The sequence below is a fragment of the Botryllus schlosseri genome, chromosome 12, assembly GCF_051294905.1.
Source record: "Botryllus schlosseri isolate E-star chromosome 12, Bs_hap1, whole genome shotgun sequence".
In the NCBI taxonomy this organism is placed as follows: domain Eukaryota; kingdom Metazoa; phylum Chordata; class Ascidiacea; order Stolidobranchia; family Styelidae; genus Botryllus; species Botryllus schlosseri.
This window is the reverse complement of record NC_137247.1, coordinates 12,522,888-12,542,358: the sequence shown is the minus strand read 5'-3', so window position 1 is coordinate 12,542,358 and position 19,471 is coordinate 12,522,888. Positions and strand designations below refer to the sequence as shown.

Sequence of the window (19,471 nt, the reverse complement as noted above, 5' to 3'; positions counted from 1 at the left end):
ACCATATTTTCTGTGTAAACACTGATCTAATGTCACAACGCTCCACTTATCAAACCGGTTGCGTAACATTTAAACATCTGATACAGGAAAAACGACAGTTGAGCATGTTACATCTCAGCGTAGCTATACAGGGATCGCGAAGCTTTTGCAAGCAACATATTTTTAATTTTCTTTCCGTTGCAGCTATAATTATGATATATTCAACAGATAGGTCAATTTAGATCTGCATTTTGGAGCAAAACCATCAATCGTACACAAAATTAACACGGCTTTGCAATGAATCCGTGCAGAACGCGCGAGGGTAGCCATGCCTCAATTTCTCTTGCTGGCAGTGACGCGTTGTTCAATCCGTTGCTCCGAGCCGTGAAAAAAACTTCAGCGTCGGGACCATCGTTAACCGATATCATTTGGTTAACTTTGGTTAACCTCAATTCTCAAATCCTTCGGCGGCAACATATAGGGTTGTACTACTAGTCTGCATTTTAACGGCATTGCGACCAAGCTACCGAACAATCGGGATTTTGGATGACTTTATATATTTGTAAGTTTAATTTTTAATTACGAATGACACTTTCAAGGGAGTTCATTTCTCGCCAATGACCAGGAAGAGAATGTGGGTTTGAAAAACTACATCGTCATAAAGGCGTCACCAAGTTCGCTTTTCTCTCTGATTAATCGACGCAACGTGAAATCCAAGATTTTAAGTCGTGCGATGTTGCGTACGGGGAAGTATGGTACCACATGATGCCATGCGCGATATCAACTTTGTTTGTCCAACTATGCGAATCTTGTATGGAGCTCGTCGGATTAGATTTGGGTGATGCATATTCCGAAAAAACGTGAAGGCGTTTTCACCATAATCGAAAAATCTCTTATGTTGGACTGGTAAATGAGCGATTACCAGCCGAAATGAATTTTGCGACTCTGGAGGGTTCCGAGCCTCTAAAACGCCCTGGATGTGCCACTTTTTGGCTGTACAAAGAAATTGTCTCAGCTACCACAAGCATAATAATTCCGGTCGTTATGTAAATTTACTAACAAATTCAGCAATATTGATAAATGAGATATGAATTAAGTGGCAAATTAGGATTTCATCAGAGTGCCATATTATATCACCAAAAGAGCCATATATGGCTCGCGAGCCATAGGTTCCCGACCCCCCACCTTCTCGCCATATCATACGCATAAGTGGTGTCGTACAAAAAGCCGTGCTACAAGTCGACAGCTATGGAATCAGAAATATCGAATATCAGCCTGCTATAAATGACCATTGTAGTCGACAAACATAGGGTTACTAATACTATACGTCCTCTTTAAATTTGTCCTCTCTTTTCAATAAATTGAAGGTGTCCTCGGAGGACGCCTAAATCTTCTCTTTTTTGGGGGGAATTTGTCATCTTGTCCTCCTAGTCAACGGTCGAAACGTTTTTGAAATCGTCAGTTTTCTTTTCCGGGCTGGAACTTTCGGAATTTTGTAAAAGTTTCCTCTTTTTTTCTGATCTCAAAATATGGTAACCCTAACAAACACCATGAATATCACAAACAACAACAATATCAACATACGAAAGGGTGCAAGTGGGTCATTTACATTAATTGGGACGGTTATGAAAGTCAGGATCTTGAACAGGAAATGCCCAATAATTTATTTACATCCAACAGTACAGAATGAAAATCGATTTTCGTAACTATATTACAGTTGGCTATACACGGCATTCACAACAGGCGTTTAGTAACATCATTATATCCCGGATTTCATTTCGCGGGAATTCGCTACTGTCTCCAAGTGTTTTTGATCTCATCCGATGCTTTTTCCCCTATCATGTAGCAAGGAGCTTGCGTATTCGCAGTCGTGATGTGAGGCATAACTGAGGCATCTGCCACTCTCAAATTTCTAACACCATACACTCTGAAAAGTATCATACATGCATTGTTTGTTTGCAGAACATCGCAATTATTGTCACTCTTGACTTACTGTAGTTGTGGGTTTACAACCGCGAATTCATCCGTTCCCGCACCTATCTTGGCAGTACAGCAAGCGTGCCATCCGAAGCGAGCTTTGTGATTTATCAGACATCGGTAATATTCGTCGGACCTATTCAAAAAAAAGTACAATCGATGTACATGTTCATATACACGAATGACTTGGCCCCCTCCCCGCAAAGGCGGACACGGCTCCGTCTATTACGTTCACGAGCACATTTGATGACAAATGCTCGTATTCGGTATCATATCAAACGTATGACCAGCTACTATATTGGAGACGACGACTTTTCTCATTTCAATTTTAGGAAGAGCTCTCACATACAGCTTACGGAGTTCAAGATCGATGAAACACTGGCCCTATATTGGATTAAATATTATTTCTGTAATATCAACACATTAGCTCCAAGGATAGCTGAAAAGTTGATGGACCATGTGGGAGAAATGCAGTAAATTCATATTTCACAGAGAATCTCAAAAGCCATTGTTAATTTGTTATCTTTGAATTCGCGGCCTCCGCATAGTGATGTGAAGCGAAAGTTGATATAATGAATCCACAAATCTCTTCGAGAATATTTACCCGTAGATCTTTCCTATGCAGGTCGGATCAGGTACTACCCTTCCCCCCACGTTTTTTAGCGCCATCGTATTCACCATCTTTTCTGACTCCTTGATACCTACATAAATAGTCAATATGACGACAATTATGCTACACTTGTAACTCAATACACCAGTCTTTCTCAACCTTTATGGTCCGTAAAACTAAGTTTTGATTGGCAAAAGTATTCGCGGACTCAACAAACGGAAATGCAGAATCAGTCAATTAAACATTATAATAGAAGAAACACGGGTCTCTTTGCAGGCATACAGTGCTATAACTCCAAGTTGAAACATTTTCTTTAACCTGATTCATAATTATCTCATTGAAATCTGGAGTTATCAAGAAATGCCATATCAATTTTATCTTCCTGCTAAAGCAGATTACAACACACTAAGTTTTGATTATAGTACCGTTGCAAAAATAAATCACAGCAGAAGTGAGAATTGGAAAACATATCTATCGCTGCTTGTTTGCAAAGTTCAGACAGATATACTTTCCCATGTATTTTTGCGGACTTGCAAATCGTCGCTTTTCCATGGAACCATTTGTCAGACTGCATGGTGCAAATTACAAGTACTGACGGGTCCTCGTAAAAGTTAACATACAGAACAGTAAGTTAACCTCTTCCTTATCTATTACTTAATTCAACAAACCGTGTTGAATATTTATAAAACTTCCTATCATATTGCGCTGAGACTCTGTCTCTTTTTAAAATAGATTTCTCACTAACCTGCGATATGCAATCTGTAGTCATCTTCGTTGGAATAGTAGTTTGGGTCGATTTTCGGTTGAACCGTCGGGTCAGTTGATTGCAGTCTTATCTTTCCAGTGGATCGCGGATGGGCGAGTATCGTTACCATAGCCAATCCTAGCGTCTGTACGGATAGTCGTACATGTATCAATGACATTGAATAAATACAATACAATCACAGGTGGTCAGTAACGAATTACTTCTACTTCAAAGGGCTAGTTATCTTCTACTTCTGGCACTTACTCAAGTATATGTAATTCTCCGCTATTCTACTTGTGTGGGCGGGGCCGTTCACAATTTCATTTGTGTGCATTGGAGTCGACTTTTATCAAAATACACCAACCAAAACTCCGTCAACACAAGGAGTTCGTGTACCCCTAAAAATAGTACATTGAACGCTCTCTCATTCGAAATTTTATGCTGGTGACGTCATATTTTGTGATACGACTGTTAAATCAACTGAAAATATAAATTTTATTCCGCTCGCGGCCCTGGAACCCCCACAATCCGCCTCGAATTTTTGATTGTTATGGAGATTGGCATTGGGACGCACAATGATGTCTGGCAAAACGAGAGAGTAGCTCAAAAGCAAAAGAGCGGCTGCGCAGCGAGAGTGGTAGAGCTCAGCTGGCGTCGCGACAATGTCCAATGAGCTTGTGTTTCGAAGTGCGATCAATTTCACTTAGCCGTGAGATTGATTCACGTAACACATTCCATTTGACTGCAGGCAATTTGACGGTAATTTTTGACCGACTTGCCGAGCATCAAATTTGATAAAATATGTATCAATCGAAAGCTGTCGCTGTACTGATTACGAAAATATAAATTTTATTCCGCTCGTGGCCCTGGAACCTCCACAATAAGCCTAGATTTTTTCATTGTTATGAAGAGTGGCACAGTGACGCAACAATGCTGTCTGGCGAAACGAGAGCGTAGGTCAGGAGCAAATGATAGCTGCGCGGCGAGAGTGGGTGCTCACTGCTCAGCTGGCGTCGCGGCAATGATACCGCTATATTGCTTCTGACGCAAAAGGTATCTGGCACTCAGAAAAATCCGAATGGTGATTGAAAAATGATAAACCAAATTCCAACGTGAACGTCACTGTTCAGTTAAACAGTGTTGATATACAATGTTCTTTCCAATTTTCTACTATTTGCTGACGATTACCCCTGACGAGTATCAGCCGAAAATATTCGGGTTCATTTCAATATGAATATACTATTTTAAGATGGTACACGAACTCCTTCTATAGACAAAGCTTGGGCATATGTATTTTGATAAAGGTCCACTCCAAGGCACACAGTCGAACGTGTGAGCGGCCCCATCCAATGACGCCAAAATTTGTCGTCTCTATAATATTTTGCACACGCGGAATTATCCAACAAATGTTTGCCAATGGCATAGTTTCTGACATTTGATCCCTCAGCATCAAGGTTGACCGAATGAGTCATGGGCGAGCTTTTCACCTAGCGCGATGCATGTTTTCTACCATTGTTGATATACAACAGTGGTCGGGAACCTATGGCTCTTTTGGGCATAAGATATGCCTCTTTGCGAAATTTTTATTTTTGTGCTTAATTTATCGACATTGCAGCAACTTGTTATTAAATCTTCAGCACGCCCAGTATATTTATTCTTGTGGCAATATAAACAAATCTTTGAGAGGTTAATACAGTGGCATATCCGGGGTTAGTGGTTCAGACCGCCTTTTCAAAATCCTCAAATTTAAGTTGCTGTTGCGCTGGCGACCAATATTCTCCACGAAATCTTGATTGATCAAAGAGAGTAGGAGACGTGGCGGCACCTGTATCACAATGCAGTTTTCAATTGCACATTGCCTTCCTGATCTACGGCGATAAATGAACTACCGTGTAAGTGACATTCACAATTACAAATTCAAATTGCAAACAACACCATATGTATCCACGTTCTTAATTGATAACGTAGCTTTGTAGTCGCTGTTCAAATGAATAGGCGTGTGGCGTAACGTTATGTTACCTCCGAATACTTTGAGAATTGAGAAGTCTAATCGGAATCAGTGCGACAATTACAATCGATTAATAACAGTTAATATAAATTCTATGGTATTTACGATGAATTGCGCAATCACAGGTCACAGGCAATCACCGGTCACAGGCAATCACAGACAATCACAGGTAGTCCGGCCGTGCCTCCCCTCACCTATGCTTTACCTCTACTTTCACGCATTATTTTCGAACAACAAATAGGCAAGTTGCGTGATTTTGGTAGTAAAAATGTTCAAAATCCAGTAGACAGGAGATATACTGCGTCGCCTGCCTCCTCTGACCCCACGTCACTGACACATCACACATTACAGTGGGTATGTATACTGCTGCATAGTGACTATATGTTTAGCTCCATCTACGAATCATGGGTCGATCCTCGCATTTAAGATTATCATCAAGACGAACCTACGATTTCGTATGACTGAAGAAAGTCTCAAATTTTGTATGAAGCTTAACCTCAACAATTATCAACCAGACTTCAAAGTCATCAGGAATGCCATGCAACACCAGAAGACGTATTAACTGTAAAACCTTGTCAAAAGTAGATTCATACTGTTACTGTTGTCTACGTCTGTTGGAAATCTAAATTTTAATTATCTTAAGCTTCCTAAAAATATCATATGCCTCTCAGTGCAATACAACTAAAAATATATAACTTGCAAATGATTTAAGCAGCTCAAATTTTCCATACTCACACTCATTACTCAAATCAAGACAACCAGCATGATTAGTACAAGTTTTTGCTGAGAAAATACGGTGCAAACGATGAATCTCATGTAGTGATTTCGAATTTGCGCTACCATGACGTCACGATTTTTCAATTGTGACGTAGTAGTTGATTGACATGTATGGCTCTTCGGGAGTTCAAATGGAAAATATAAGGTCAATATGGCTCTTCGGACGAAAAAGGTTCCCGACCACTGATATATAATGTTCTTTCCTATTCTCTATTGGTTGCTGACGAGTGTCAGGCGAAAATATTCGGATTCATTTCAATATGTATTTACTATCCAATTGTACTTTCAGATTACAATTTCACTTTCACGGTAGAAAGTCTCTGCGGGCCGGTCAAAATCCCTTTCCGGGTACTTCGATTGATCAATCCACAGTATATCGCAAATCCAAATTTCAGTACTGGACTTTTTGTCTACGACCCTATGATTTTCATTCGCATTACATAGATCCCTTGGACAGTAGACCTCGACCTTCCGAAGGGTTCACGGATCTCGATTTGGGAATTTAGCTTACAAACTTGTTTTGTCGCTTCATGCAGACCAATTTCAATACTTATATATCTATACCTTTCATAAAAATCTGTTTTCTAAAAAAGCCATATTTTTGGCATTTTGAAACCGAAAACAGTCTGCGGGCAGCTCAAAATCACGTCGCGGACCGTATATTGCCGTCCCTGAACCAGGGCTGTGGAGTCGGAGTCGGAGTCGGTGGAGTCGGAGTCGGAGTCGGGGTAATTTTCGCTTGATGGAGTCGGAGTCGGAGTCGGAGTCGTGAAAACTATAATAGCTGGAGTCGGAGTCGGAGTCGGAGTCGGTGGGAAAATACTGACTGGAGTAGGAGTCGGAGTTTGTGAGAATGACTATGACTCCGACTCCGACTCCGACTCCAACTTCTCTATCATGAAAACATTTGCTTTCAAAGAATTTTCAATAGAATTTTTATGTACCACCAATCACTGTTATTATTAACCATACAGATCGGGTGCGGCCAGCCCGTGGCACGCAGGCCAAATTTGGCACACGAGAAGGTTAGGTGTGGCCTGCGAGGTAATTCTCGAAATTCTTTATGACATCAGGTACAATTGCAAGGCCAACCAAAATTTGATTAGCATGACCGCGGAATATGATGATGACTAAAACAACAGTTCTGACGCATTGACGTTTCCAGGGGTCAGCCACATTTATCCCAGATCTTCGTATATGACCAAGAAGTAGAATATTTCATAGCAGATTTATTGGACTTGAAATTTTTCTTCGTACTTCGCATGATTCATTGTCACTAGATTTCTTGCATTCAGTATTTGAGCCCCCTTCTGAGAATTATAAATACATATTATTCACAGAATTGAGTCTAACTATATTCGCAATTAGGAGATACGGCTTCGCTTGTGATGTGCACTCGCAGCGAGATCGTCGACAAAACATTTGCACAAAATGATAGAGGCATGTTCACTGATACCGTCGATTTTGCTATGTCTAAACGTCGAATAATCCTGTCCTTGCCAAATGAGCCCAGTGGTATACAGATGCGACCCCCAATGTATGTTAGTGACATATTTATTGATATAGCTATAGCCTAATTCAGTTGTCCAAAAAATTTCGCACTTCGCGCGACCAGGGCTTGATTGCGCACTGCACAGTTGCATGACATATTGTTATCAATTTTAGAGCGTATTAATATAAGTCTTGTTTGCAATGTTACCTAATTCGGTTCGCTCCTATCGACGACTAAAAAAAGGTTATCAACATTCCAGTTTCCCGCGCAATGGTTCGTAAATCTCAGGCGTCCCTTTCGCCGAAAAAGTTGCCCACCCCTGATATAGATAAAATTGGACATTACTTGCAAATTACAACTCATTTGCAGAGGGAAAGAAAATCACAAGATGCGTTTTCGTGATGCACTCAAAATTGATGTAATTTTTGGAATTATACCATGATACTGTGTCAGAGAAAATGCTTCGGCTGGATTTGTAAAATTGTAAAAATGATGTAAATATGACCAAAGGATGCTTCCCACTTGACAAAATTAAAAATATTTGTGATGTAGCTGAGCTGGTTGGGTCGAACAAATGATTAGGAAAGACTGCAAGTCCCAATCCTTGAATACTTGATTAAGTACATGTAGACTAGACATAGACTATGGTCTTTGACTACTTAACCAAATTCCATTTATGACCAATGTCTTTTATTAGTAGCAAGAGTGTTAGTGCTTGTAATCAGGATAGTGTGCAATGACAAAATTAGTAAGTTCAATTTCTTTATTAGTTGCTGAGTCATAGACAAGAGCTATACACTTGGATTTTTATCTACATTTTTATTATACAGGATTGGATATCTGCCATACTTGAATGATTCATACATTTCAGGATATTAGAGAGTCCATGTTATAAAAACTTGAATAAGGAAGGATATTTAGCAAATCTTTATTTCATGTTAATTGCATAGATAATTCGAGCTGTGCCACGATGAAACAATTTAGCATGCCACAGTTATTCATATGTGTACATGTGTTCAATGGTTGTATGATAGTCATTCAACCGACAATGTGGCATATAATTTTCGAAGTAAATTGGTAATAATGCTGGAGTCGGAGTCGGAGTCGGGAGTCGGAGTCGGTACGTTTAAAGACCCAGGAGTCGGAGTCGGAGTCGCTACATTTAAAGACTCGGGAGTCGGAGTCGGAGTCGGAGTCGATATAATGAAAATGTGTGGAGTCGGAGTCGGAGCCGGAGTCGGTGGTAAAATTTACCGACTCCACAGCCCTGCCCTGAACTACAAGATCTTGTGAGTAAGCGGAAAATTATGCTGTCGTATGGAAAATTCAGCTTCACATGCGGGGTGAGAAAAGGGACATGGAATAGCTTGTAATGAGCTGGCTTCTCATCCGAAGCATATAGTCGCGCTACCATGTTTCTATTACTTAGTTTCGTAATTAAAAGACTAGTAGACAAAATATATCTTAGCTAATTACGTTCCCTACTTTACATGCACGATGCACGTCTATTGCTAAGTAGTGGAGCAGAGCACCGTCGAACTCCGTACACCATAAAATTCAGACGATAGCGAGGATTTTACTTATTGTAAAATAACTCTTACCGGAAGACGTGTATACGGTGGCGAGGAACATTGCACATGGCCAACAGTGGTTACTTTTTAATGCACGATAAAACCAAAGTAGTAGGCTACACTTTACGGACGTCTTCGGTAGTATGCCGAATAGTGTCCACATCCTCGTGCATAACATGGGTAGATTGTCGAATAACTAACCGCCATGTAACCTCCTCTATATATGACTAAATGACGACGACGTTATTGAAATATGAAACTGTAACACTTACATTGTTTGAGAGTTCAGTTTCAAAGGCGAAAAGAAAGATTTCTGGATAGGGGTTGGCTCTGTAAATAGACGCGGTGTGAGAACTGGTCAAAGGGGTTAACAACAAAACCTATACCGTTGATCCATCGAAGTTCCAGACTCTGCACCACTGTTTTTTCTCGCCCATACAACCATGTTGTCGTATGCAATATTCCCTTGTCCATTCATGATGAATTCAGTTTCCATATTGGTATTTTTCTAAAGGTCATGTTATTATTATTAGTCAGAATAATGTTATTAAGACATAGCGACAATCACCGGTCTAGTGATGTTCGTAGCGATTGCACTGGTCACGACTAAATGATCTTGTAGATTTGAACCAACTCCTGCGAGATCGCTTATTGTGGTGATCTAAAATAGTTGAATTCGCTGAATAAATGATTATAAAGCTCATTTATCTCCGCCATACATTGAACAAATCCAATTCCGACTTCGGTCCGATACCGGACAGCATGAGCAGATGCGGAGTACCAAATACGCCTGCGCTCAATATGACTTCCTTTCGGGCTATTGCAGTGAAATCTTGCCCGTCTCTCATGTATTGTACACCGTAAGCTGTTCCGTTGTCGTTGATGAGTACTTTCGTCGCCAAGGCTCGTGTTAAGATGTGTAGTCTGTCCTTTCTGATGCATAGTTAGGATTTACAGTTAATTGCAAAATATTAATTATTAATGATAATAATAGTTCATTGCATTATTATCATCACCACTTTATCATCACGCCTCTTTACTTAGGCTATATCCATCATTTGTGTACGCCTATATTTCCTGACATATCCTGTCAAGGCTGTTGTATAATGCCAGATCATAGTAATAATGTATGGAGTCAGAAAATATCATTGTTGGTTACCGTTCAGGGAACACTGGTCTCAAATAAGCAGATGCAGATGTCTCCCGAAGTCCACGATATGTCGTTTGCACCTTTTGCCCAGCCGTCTCGATGTCGTCATTGTAGCTCGCGAATTGGATCCCTTTTGGTCAAACAAAGAATGAGGCCTGGGGGGCCAGCATACAGAACACCAGAAGAACGTGATTTGTTTGCCATCTAGGTAGGCCTATATAGGCTCACAAAAGTATGGACACATATTCACTACCTATTTCGTCAAAAATGTCTCTGAGCAACCGGAAGAAGAGCGTTTGTGACAGCATTTTGCTAATGGTCAACTTGAGCGGACCATTTCTTCCCAGCGACTTTGTAAACTGTCCCGTCACGCCCTCCGCTTTTTGAAAGTACTTTTCGACTGTTGCAAAGTCTCATCCTTCTGCTCCATTCGCATCCCACGAGTCAAAATCGTGTCGACTTCCTCTCGCGTAGAGCATATAATTCAAAGCACTCGATCCACCGAGCACCTTACCGCGTGCGTAAAATGGTGCCTAAGAACAGAGGTCAATGATTAGTCATTCTATGTGCTTAGCTTGTTCTATCAATAAAGAATGTATAAATCCACAGCTACAACACCAAAGGGTTGTGGCCTCGAGTAAGACCGAGGTCGACTCCAGACCAGACATGGGGTGATTACTTCATGAATGTAATCGAGTGCGATTACGATTACTTCTGAATGACGCGATTACGATTACGATTACGATAACAGCAAAATCAGGAAGTAGTCGATTACGATTACGATTACATTGGAAAAGTAATCACAATTACTCACGATTACATTTATTTTGCTTCTTAGAACTAATCTAACAAGATATATTGAATACAATATAAGGATTGCGTCGTAAAGGCGTAATGAGATAACAACAACTTTCTCAGTAAAGGATGCGTTGTTTGCTTGTTACGTCATAATGTACCCATTGCCCAACTTAATAAAGGACGATCGCATCCAACGATTTGCATTCTTCCCAGGTCCGTAACTGCCGCACCCCAAACTCCCCAATAGGGTGGTGAGAGCGCTCGAATGGGACTCAAAAGTATTTGGCAAAACTAACATAAATTATAGAGTATTTTCGTGAGATTTGATCAACTTCAACATTTTTTGCGGGCGTCGCGGTTCAACTGTCTCTTGATAGCTTGATTTTGAAATGCATACCTCCCACCCTCATGAAAAAAGTAGACCATGCCTAATTTACAGGAATAAGCATTTCGGTGCCGGTCATTACCGAGCCACGACATACAAAAAGACGAATGCAGTTTCGGTCAACATGCGACTCTAAGAAGTGTATTACTATAGATTATAGAATGTAAGAATGTAAGAATGTAAGAATTGATTCGCGATTATCTTACAGACAGCACACAGATTCGGTAGTAGATAAATGCAACAAGCGTATAAACATACTTCGCCTGCTGTGCGGCACACAATGGGGTGCCTCAAAATCAAGTCTTCTCTCATTGTATAGATCACTTATCCGCTCCGTCGTCGAATATGGCTGCGAAGCATATCTCTTATCTCCAAAATATGTACTGAAAGCAATTCAAAAAATTCAAAACAAGGCATTGAGAATATGCAGTGGGGCAATGGGAAGCACTCCCATCCACGCACTTTTGCACTCGTGCAGGGAATTACTGGTACACATACGTCACTTGCGTGCATGCGCAGTAGCTAGATGTAAAATTGCCGCCAACAATGATCACATTTGCTCCCACATTATTGAAGACTCTTGGCCTGAGATCTTCCCGGATTCTTCGCTCTTCCGTACTTTCAACATGCTGTCACGACTGCCATTGTTCGAGGAAATCACAATTCGAAAAACGTGCGCCCAACAGCTCCCTGGTCGGTTGTAAACTGTGTGGTAGATACTCATCTGTGTTTACTCACACAGCAAATGGAGAATCCTCTCCAAATTCAGATCGAATGCAAGGAATATATCACTCATCGTTTTCAAAATCATACGAAGATATTTACAGATGGGTCGAAATCAGAGGAAACGTGTGGCGCAGCATATTATGTCCAGGATTTAGGGGAAGTTGGTAAGACCACGTTAGACAGAAGACTGTCAATTTTTTCTGCGGAGTTGATTGCAATTCGAGAAGCACTGTCTTGGGCAGTCGAGCAGTGCCCACAATCGGAGGATCTGCTTATTCTCTCGGACAGTCTTAGTGCCTTGGTGGCCATCGAAAATAGTCACACAGAAAACGATATAATTCGGGAAATTGCCGAAAGATGTGGTGTATTATCTTCCAATGACATCTCAGTCACCCTAATTTGGGTCCCAAGTCACAAGGGGATCAGCGGTAACGAGACCGTTGACAAGCTGGCAAAGCAAGCGGCATCCGAGCATACTCACAGCAGCACCATTGAGATTACAGCGAGGGAATGCAAGTCCCTCATCCAAGAGCATTGCGAGTCCAAATGGAAATCAGAGTTTTTTAGCAATGCGGAAAACTCCTTTTACCCAAATTTGTTCCAAACCACGAGTTTCCATGCCCCGGTGTTATCATTGCCAAGAAGAGCCTACGCTATACTTATCCGTCTGCAAACCGGTCATTGCAAACTGAACTCCCATCTGCATAGATTAGGGATTCACGATACTGGACAGTGCGAAAGCTGCGGCGTACCGGAAACCGTTGAGCATTACGTCATTCACTGTACCAAGTATGAAGGCCCTCGACAGTATCTGCGGGACCAAATTGGAGACACCGTTCCTTTCCGCTTGGAAACATTACTGGTTAATCCTCTTACCATGGGCACTCTGATAGAATATGCCCTACTAACCGGTCGAGAGTTGTAAAGATATAAAAGGATACCTGATACTCTCGTCATAGATCTGGTGCAAAAGACCATTAGAAGTCGAGCACCAATATTAAACTTATACAACAACAACAATGTAAGAATGTAAGAATGTAAGAATGTATAGAATGTTTACATTCTATAGTATTACTAAAGAAAGACCTATAGTCTAAAACTTTGAGCATGTGTCCATTGTCAATAACCGCGATTGGTGTGCGTGACTAATGATCCTATCCTTTAAATCTGAGCCAGCAATACAGATGCCACCCGGGCCACCCACAAATGAATAAAGACAGGGCAATTATTTGTGAGTGCGTCTCACGAAAGTTTTTCTTTTCGTCATCTACGTTTGGGTGACAGCAATATCTTTTGATGCTATATATAACAGACCGGAGGTCACGAATTAACAACATACAATAAAGTAATTACAACAACATACCAGATGTTATAATTATGAATTACGTGCCCTCAGCTCCACATGTAAATCTGACTATCGGGGGCTGAGAGAGCCTTAAAAATGAATAGTAATATAATGCAATTACTAATAATATTGACGATAATTCAGTCTTTAACTTGAAAATTGACTACCTGGCCCAAGACCAACGTTCGGAGTGCGGGACGAATTGCTGGTTTGTTCCTTATTCTAGCTACAACCCACGCGATCATGCCATATAACTGGATGGCTATGGCATCAGGTAAAGAATTGCGAAATAACGATTGGCGCCCGTTTAAAGTATAGAGTCATATGAGAATAAGAAAAAATGACCATATAAAATTCTACCTTCTGCACGCTGCCGTTACGAGAAACGGCAAAGAACGGTTCGGTTATGATATACATCAGCAGCTGCATGTTGATTTTTAATGCTTCGTTGTGGAAATTGTAATGTTTCATTTGGCGAGTACAAAATTTCAAATCTTTGCTTGGTGTACGTACGTACTAGGGATGGTGTGAACCTCTGAAAGGTTCAGGTTCGTGTGAACGTGAACCTTTTTGAAAGGTTCTGTGTGAACACGAACGTGAACCTCACAATGTCGCGTGACGTCGTATTTCTAATTCCAACCCTACATTTTAGTGAAGTTATAGCCTATATTGATGTACACGATACCTATAGCGATGACTCGGGCAACATAATGTGGGGTTACCATTTGTCCTCCCTTTCCGGGTTTTTGAAAATGTCCTCCGAGGACGCCTAACTGTTCTCCCTTTTGAGATTTTGTCCTCTTTTTGAGGAATTTCGGTCAAATTCACAGCAAAATTCGACTGAGATGCCGCAAATCAGCACCGAAGTGACGCTCCGACGGGTATTTCGGGAGCTGAGTGGAAAGTTGACCTTGTTTATAGTCAACCACCTGATAAAGTGAAGAAAAAAACAGTATTTTGGTCGCTGAGCGCGAGAAAGATGACCTTTTTTTAATCAACCGGCTACGAAGTGGAAAAAATTTACCATTTTCAGTAACTTCCATCGGTATTCTAAGCTTGAAAATTTTGAAAAAGTGTCCTCCTTTCCCGTTTCCAAAATATGGTAACCCTAACATAATGCCACTATGCTAAAGTATAAATTGACGTTTTAAACGTCAGCAAATGTTTCAACTGGGGCAATCAAATTGTATAATAATCCCATAAATTCAATATCTTCCGTCGCTTTGCCAACAATTTCGACGACGACTTGCAAGGTAATATAAGCTTACGCCTTAACGGTCCAGGCCAGCCCGACAATGTGTTCGGCGTCTGAGTATTGTGACGTTAATATTGAGCAGAGTGTAAAACGGGATTCTATACTTCTACCGATATTACCCCATTACCAAGTTATACAGCAGTAGCCAACACCCCAGTCCCACGGATTTTGTTTTTATGCTACAATAAACATATGAAGTCAAGATTGACCACGTACACCTGCTAGATTTTTTACATTAGACAACGATATCAATTCCTTTGATTGGTCGAATAAGCATAATTCTCTGGTTATACATGTAGTGCATCTCGCTCTTGATGTTGTGTCAATGCTGGTCAAGCTCACAGCAGAGAGTAACTAAATATTCACAAAGAGAATGCTGGTAATTCCGAGCAAAATTTTTGAGATTCTCAAGGTGAACGCTCGTTTAGTGTTGATTTTTTTCATGCTGCCAACGCCATGCATTGAGTGCCCTGCAATTGAAATGCAATAAATTTCAACCAAAGCTGTTATAATGAAGCGAAAACTGTAATATGTGAAAAGGTTTACAGTTCAGAACCTACCCAGGTTAGTTAGTGAACGTGAACCTCTAAATTTCCGAGGTTCAACACACACAGAACGCGAACGTGAACCTCACGTTCACACCATCCCTGGTACGTACTTTAGTGCATAGGCCTGTTGCTCGCCAAACACCAACAGACAAATTGCGTTTAACTATCAGAGGTGATCAAAGTAGTCACCGTGGCTACTCAAGTAGAAGTAGAAGTAACGCCGGAATTTCTACTCAAGTAGAAGTAGGAGTGGTGGTTCACAAGTAAGTAAGTAAGTAGGCATTCTACGCTTATTTTTGCCTAGAAAACTGAAAACTGTCAAGTAGAAGTAGAAGTAGTCTAAAATCATAACTACTTAAAAAGTAGTTTGAGTAGGCAAAATCTACTTCAAGTACTTCAAAAAGTAGAAGTACTTCGTTACTGACCACCTCTGTTAACTATAAGCATAAGCTTTAACTAAACATCAATGCATAAGTTACCATTTGCAACTAGGCATAATGGTGATTATTATCCTGCTGCGAGGTAGTGGCGTCTGGAGTGTTGCGATAACCTGATATATCGCACAGCCGGTGTTCTTATAATCACACTTCAATGTATACGTCGGATATCTATTTACATACAATGTGTGGATACTTCTTACGCAATCATGAGCGAAGCTAATACTTTTGACGTAATAATGAGCGGTGGTGTTTGTAAATCATACGTTTGTCCTATCATTAACCTGGTATAATAACTTTTCCTTGTTCGCGAATGTTGAGTTTATGTCAGAGTCCGTGCACAAATAAAAAGTAATCGCTCTTTCACAAAGAAATCGATTAGATATGGGAAGTAGTCGATTACGATTACGATTACTTCGGAATTTTTTCGAATGTAATCGATTGCGATTACGATTACTTGAAAATGCTGTCATCGTCGTAATCGATTACGATTACTAATCGCGATTACCCCATGTCTGCTCCAGACTACTACCCAAGTGTTGGAGGTTTATCTAGGCTCCTCCTTGCCATCTCATCCGCGTAAGCCAGGGGTCGCCAACTCAAAACGGGTCGCGGGCCACTTTTCAAATTTTGTAGCGGCCGCGGGCCGCATAAATTCCATATCGTTATCAAGTAGTCAACCGCGTTTTAAAACTCTACGTCAGTACCACACTGTGCTACCTCACATAGGCGATAGGTATAGTGAAAACAAAAGGAGTGATATTTTAAGGACTGAAAATAAAATAAAGGATCACTGTAATCAATTTCATTTTATTTTGAACTCTGAGCTGTGCAGGATACCTGAAAACGCTTTTGGGGGCTGGCGAGACACGTTACTAGCTGAAAGACGATCTCCACGTAAAGCTAGATCAGTGATTCCCAACCTTTATCGACTCATCGCCCCCTTTTCAAGCTCAACACCAATCATCGCCCCCCTAATTTTGTGAACCGAAAAATGGGCATCAAAAAAAGGTCAACTTCTCGGCTCGATGTCGAATTTTTACACTATTGCAACTAAATTTTCGTGGGTTGACTATAAAAAAAGGGTCATTTCTCTGATTTGACTCCTATATAGCCGTTTTACCGCGTCATCGCCCCCCTATCACCCCCTTCGCTATTTTCGCCCCCTTCGTCATTTCCGCCCCCCTAGACCGCCAAATCGCCCCCTGGGGGGCGATATCGCCCACGTTGGGAGCCACTGAGTTAGATGGTGTGGGGAAGTCCTAAGCCAGTGCTTCTAAATCCTTTTTAGACATGTCCCCCTTTATGATACTGAAAAATCACGCGCGCTCCTCCTCCTCCCTTATCGTCATATCACAAAATGCATCCATCGTGCTAGTAATACCAACATATAGTTTGATGGCATGGAAGGTTACGAATGTTCATGAGAGAATTCTATAATATGAATTCTGGATTATACACAGAACAATAACTATAACTATGAATTCGAGGTAAATCGCGTCTAGCGCGAAAAAATTTTCAGTTGGCCGCAGCTTCGCGACCCTTTCAGCTGCTTTTAAGCCCCAAGTTTCAGTACTACTACCCTAAGCCGTTTTCTAAGTGTCTCGGTCTTGGCAGTGTTTCTACCATTGCACGTCAATTTCAACATTTCAAAGTGTTTTTTTAGCTTTCTTCCGAAATCTCAAATCAAGTCGCGGGCCGCGTGTTGGTGACCCCTGGCGTAAGCGGAGTCTTACGGAAAGCCTAGAAGTGGGCCGTGTTACAAGTCGGCAGTTACGGAGTCAAAAATAAGGAATATCAGCCTGGTGTAAATGAGCATTGTAGTCGACAAACACCATGAATACAAAAAAAAAGACAATAACAACAGTAAACAACAGTTAACACGGCGTGATGATTAGCACACCTTAAAACGAGTGAAATTTTTAGTTATAGGTCCGAAGTTTTTACAAACTCAGGCCGACGTTTGAAATCTGAATCTGAATTGACCGCATTGGTGGACGTTGGTTCTTAGTAGAGTGGTTCTCAACGTATGGATAGATCGCGGGATGCTGACAAAACTCTGATTGGGGTTGCGGTCTAAAAAGTGCGAGAGACAACATTGTCAATATGAAGCAACGGGTGGGAATCTAGCACTCCAACAGCAGGACCGAAACTGCCACACCCCAAACCCCCTAATTGACGGGGGCGAGCTCGACGGTTGCCCAAAATTATATCGTGAATGACCTTAAATTTTAGAGTATTATTTTGAAAATTATGGCGACTTTATTCATTCAATTTTTTTGAGCTACTCTCGACAAAATGTTGCAAAATCTCTTCATTATTGGGTACCCTTCCCCCAAGAATAAATACGCATGATTTATAGAAATTGGCATCTCGCCGTCGGCCATTATTGCGCCACGACACATCCAGATACATCAAGTAACATGCGTCTCCGAGAAGTGTGCCAAAACGATCGGCAGCTAGAAAACCTTGGCCGAAAAGAACTGCCATTATGCTGACCGAAAACATATATACATATACATGTATATTCAATTGTCCATATGAGCTTATAAATGGCTGGTGCCAAATGTTCCTGTCCTGGTAATCTACAAGACAAATGCCGTCCCGCAGATAAAAATTGTTTGCCAGTGAAGGAATACCAATTTGAAATCGTGTTCGTCTTTTAGTTTAGTACGTTAGGGCGATTTTAATATCTTTTGACATAGCAGAGAGGAGGTAACGGAATAACATCATGCAACGAGGTCATTATACCAACAGACCCCCCCGAATATGTTGATTTAATATTTACGGGCCCTACATTTTCCAAGGCAACACCTCACTCAACGTTACCGTTAAATCTGATTACGTGGGCAGAGAGAGGATAAAAAATTAATTAAATATATATGCAATTCCCGTTATTATTGACCGATTCCATAATGAATTAGAGTAAATTTTAGCGCCTCGCGCGATTTATCAACCGAAACTGACATGATCATAGCAAATCTTGCTCAGAAGTACCGGTGAAAGTGAATAATCTGAAGGGAGGTCAGGGGGACGAAAGTAGTTATATAGATCGCTCGCGAATCGCCATTGTGGCTTATGGGTGCGGTCGCACATCGTATGGAAAACTCGTGGTGGCACATCGTACTTTTGGACCCCCCCTCTCGGTCGCACATCGTAATGTGTTCTTATGGATGCGCTCGCACGTCGTACTTTCAGGTATAGGCATCTGTCGCATATCGTATTGAAAACTCGTGTTGGCACATCGTACTTTTAGGTATAGGCATCTGTCGCATATCGTATTGAAAACTCGTGTTGGCACATCGTACTTTTAGGTATAGGCATCTGTCGCACGTCGTACTTTCACATGTCGTATTTCGCGTATAGGTAGTGGTGGTGATTCACAATGTGTTCTTATGGGTGCGTCGGCATATCGTACTTTCGGGTATAGGCATCTCTCGACCGGTGTTGAATATGTATCAGATATGGATAATAGTCACGTGATTGGTACTTAGTTATTGTGTATATCCCAAATTATTATATATGACCAATTTGAAGTAATCCCAACGTTTACGGTGAGTGCGACAATGATATATCGTTATTCTTATGGATGCGGTGACACGGTGACGTAGCTGATATAGACATGATAACGTTACAGGTATAGGGATCGCGGTGCTACTTAAAGACGC

General features: G+C 41.1%; 2 protein-coding genes across 2 annotated transcripts in view; both read right to left on the bottom strand.

The window, feature by feature from the left end:
- Positions 1-1,568: 1,568 nt before the first annotated feature.
- On the bottom strand, positions 1,569-10,697 carry LOC145451977 (glucose dehydrogenase [FAD, quinone]-like). Its single transcript, XM_080330197.1, has 10 exons — positions 10,563-10,697; positions 10,319-10,439; positions 9,879-10,092; positions 9,728-9,820; positions 9,546-9,667; positions 9,432-9,489; positions 3,312-3,456; positions 2,561-2,657; positions 1,973-2,092; positions 1,569-1,906 (listed from the first exon to the last, which is right to left on the bottom strand). The coding sequence occupies exons 1-10, from the start codon at positions 10,615-10,617 to the stop codon at positions 1,771-1,773; spliced, it is 1,161 nt and encodes a 386-aa protein (XP_080186323.1). The 5' UTR covers positions 10,618-10,697; the 3' UTR covers positions 1,569-1,770.
- A 4-nt stretch (positions 10,698-10,701) lies between these two features.
- Positions 10,702-19,471, bottom strand: part of LOC145451984 (alcohol dehydrogenase [acceptor]-like) — a 63,526-nt gene continuing 54,756 nt past the window's right edge. Inside the window, exon 4 of the mRNA XM_080330204.1 lies at positions 10,702-10,842. Within this exon, the coding sequence (XP_080186330.1) occupies positions 10,723-10,842 (120 nt within the window). The 3' untranslated portion in view covers positions 10,702-10,722. The remainder of the gene's footprint in view (positions 10,843-19,471) is intronic.

Coding starts and splice junctions, on each gene's coding strand:
- LOC145451977 (XM_080330197.1), bottom strand. CDS start 10,617: ATGCTGTCACAAACGCTCTTCTTCCGGTTGCTCAGAGACATTTTTGAC. Junction 9,821..9,878: donor CGGAATTGGATTTGTTCAAT/GTATGGCGGAGA, acceptor CAACTATTTTAG/ATCACCACAATAAGCGATCT. Junction 9,668..9,727: donor CTACGAACATCACTAGACCG/GTGATTGTCGCT, acceptor CATGACCTTTAG/AAAAATACCAATATGGAAAC.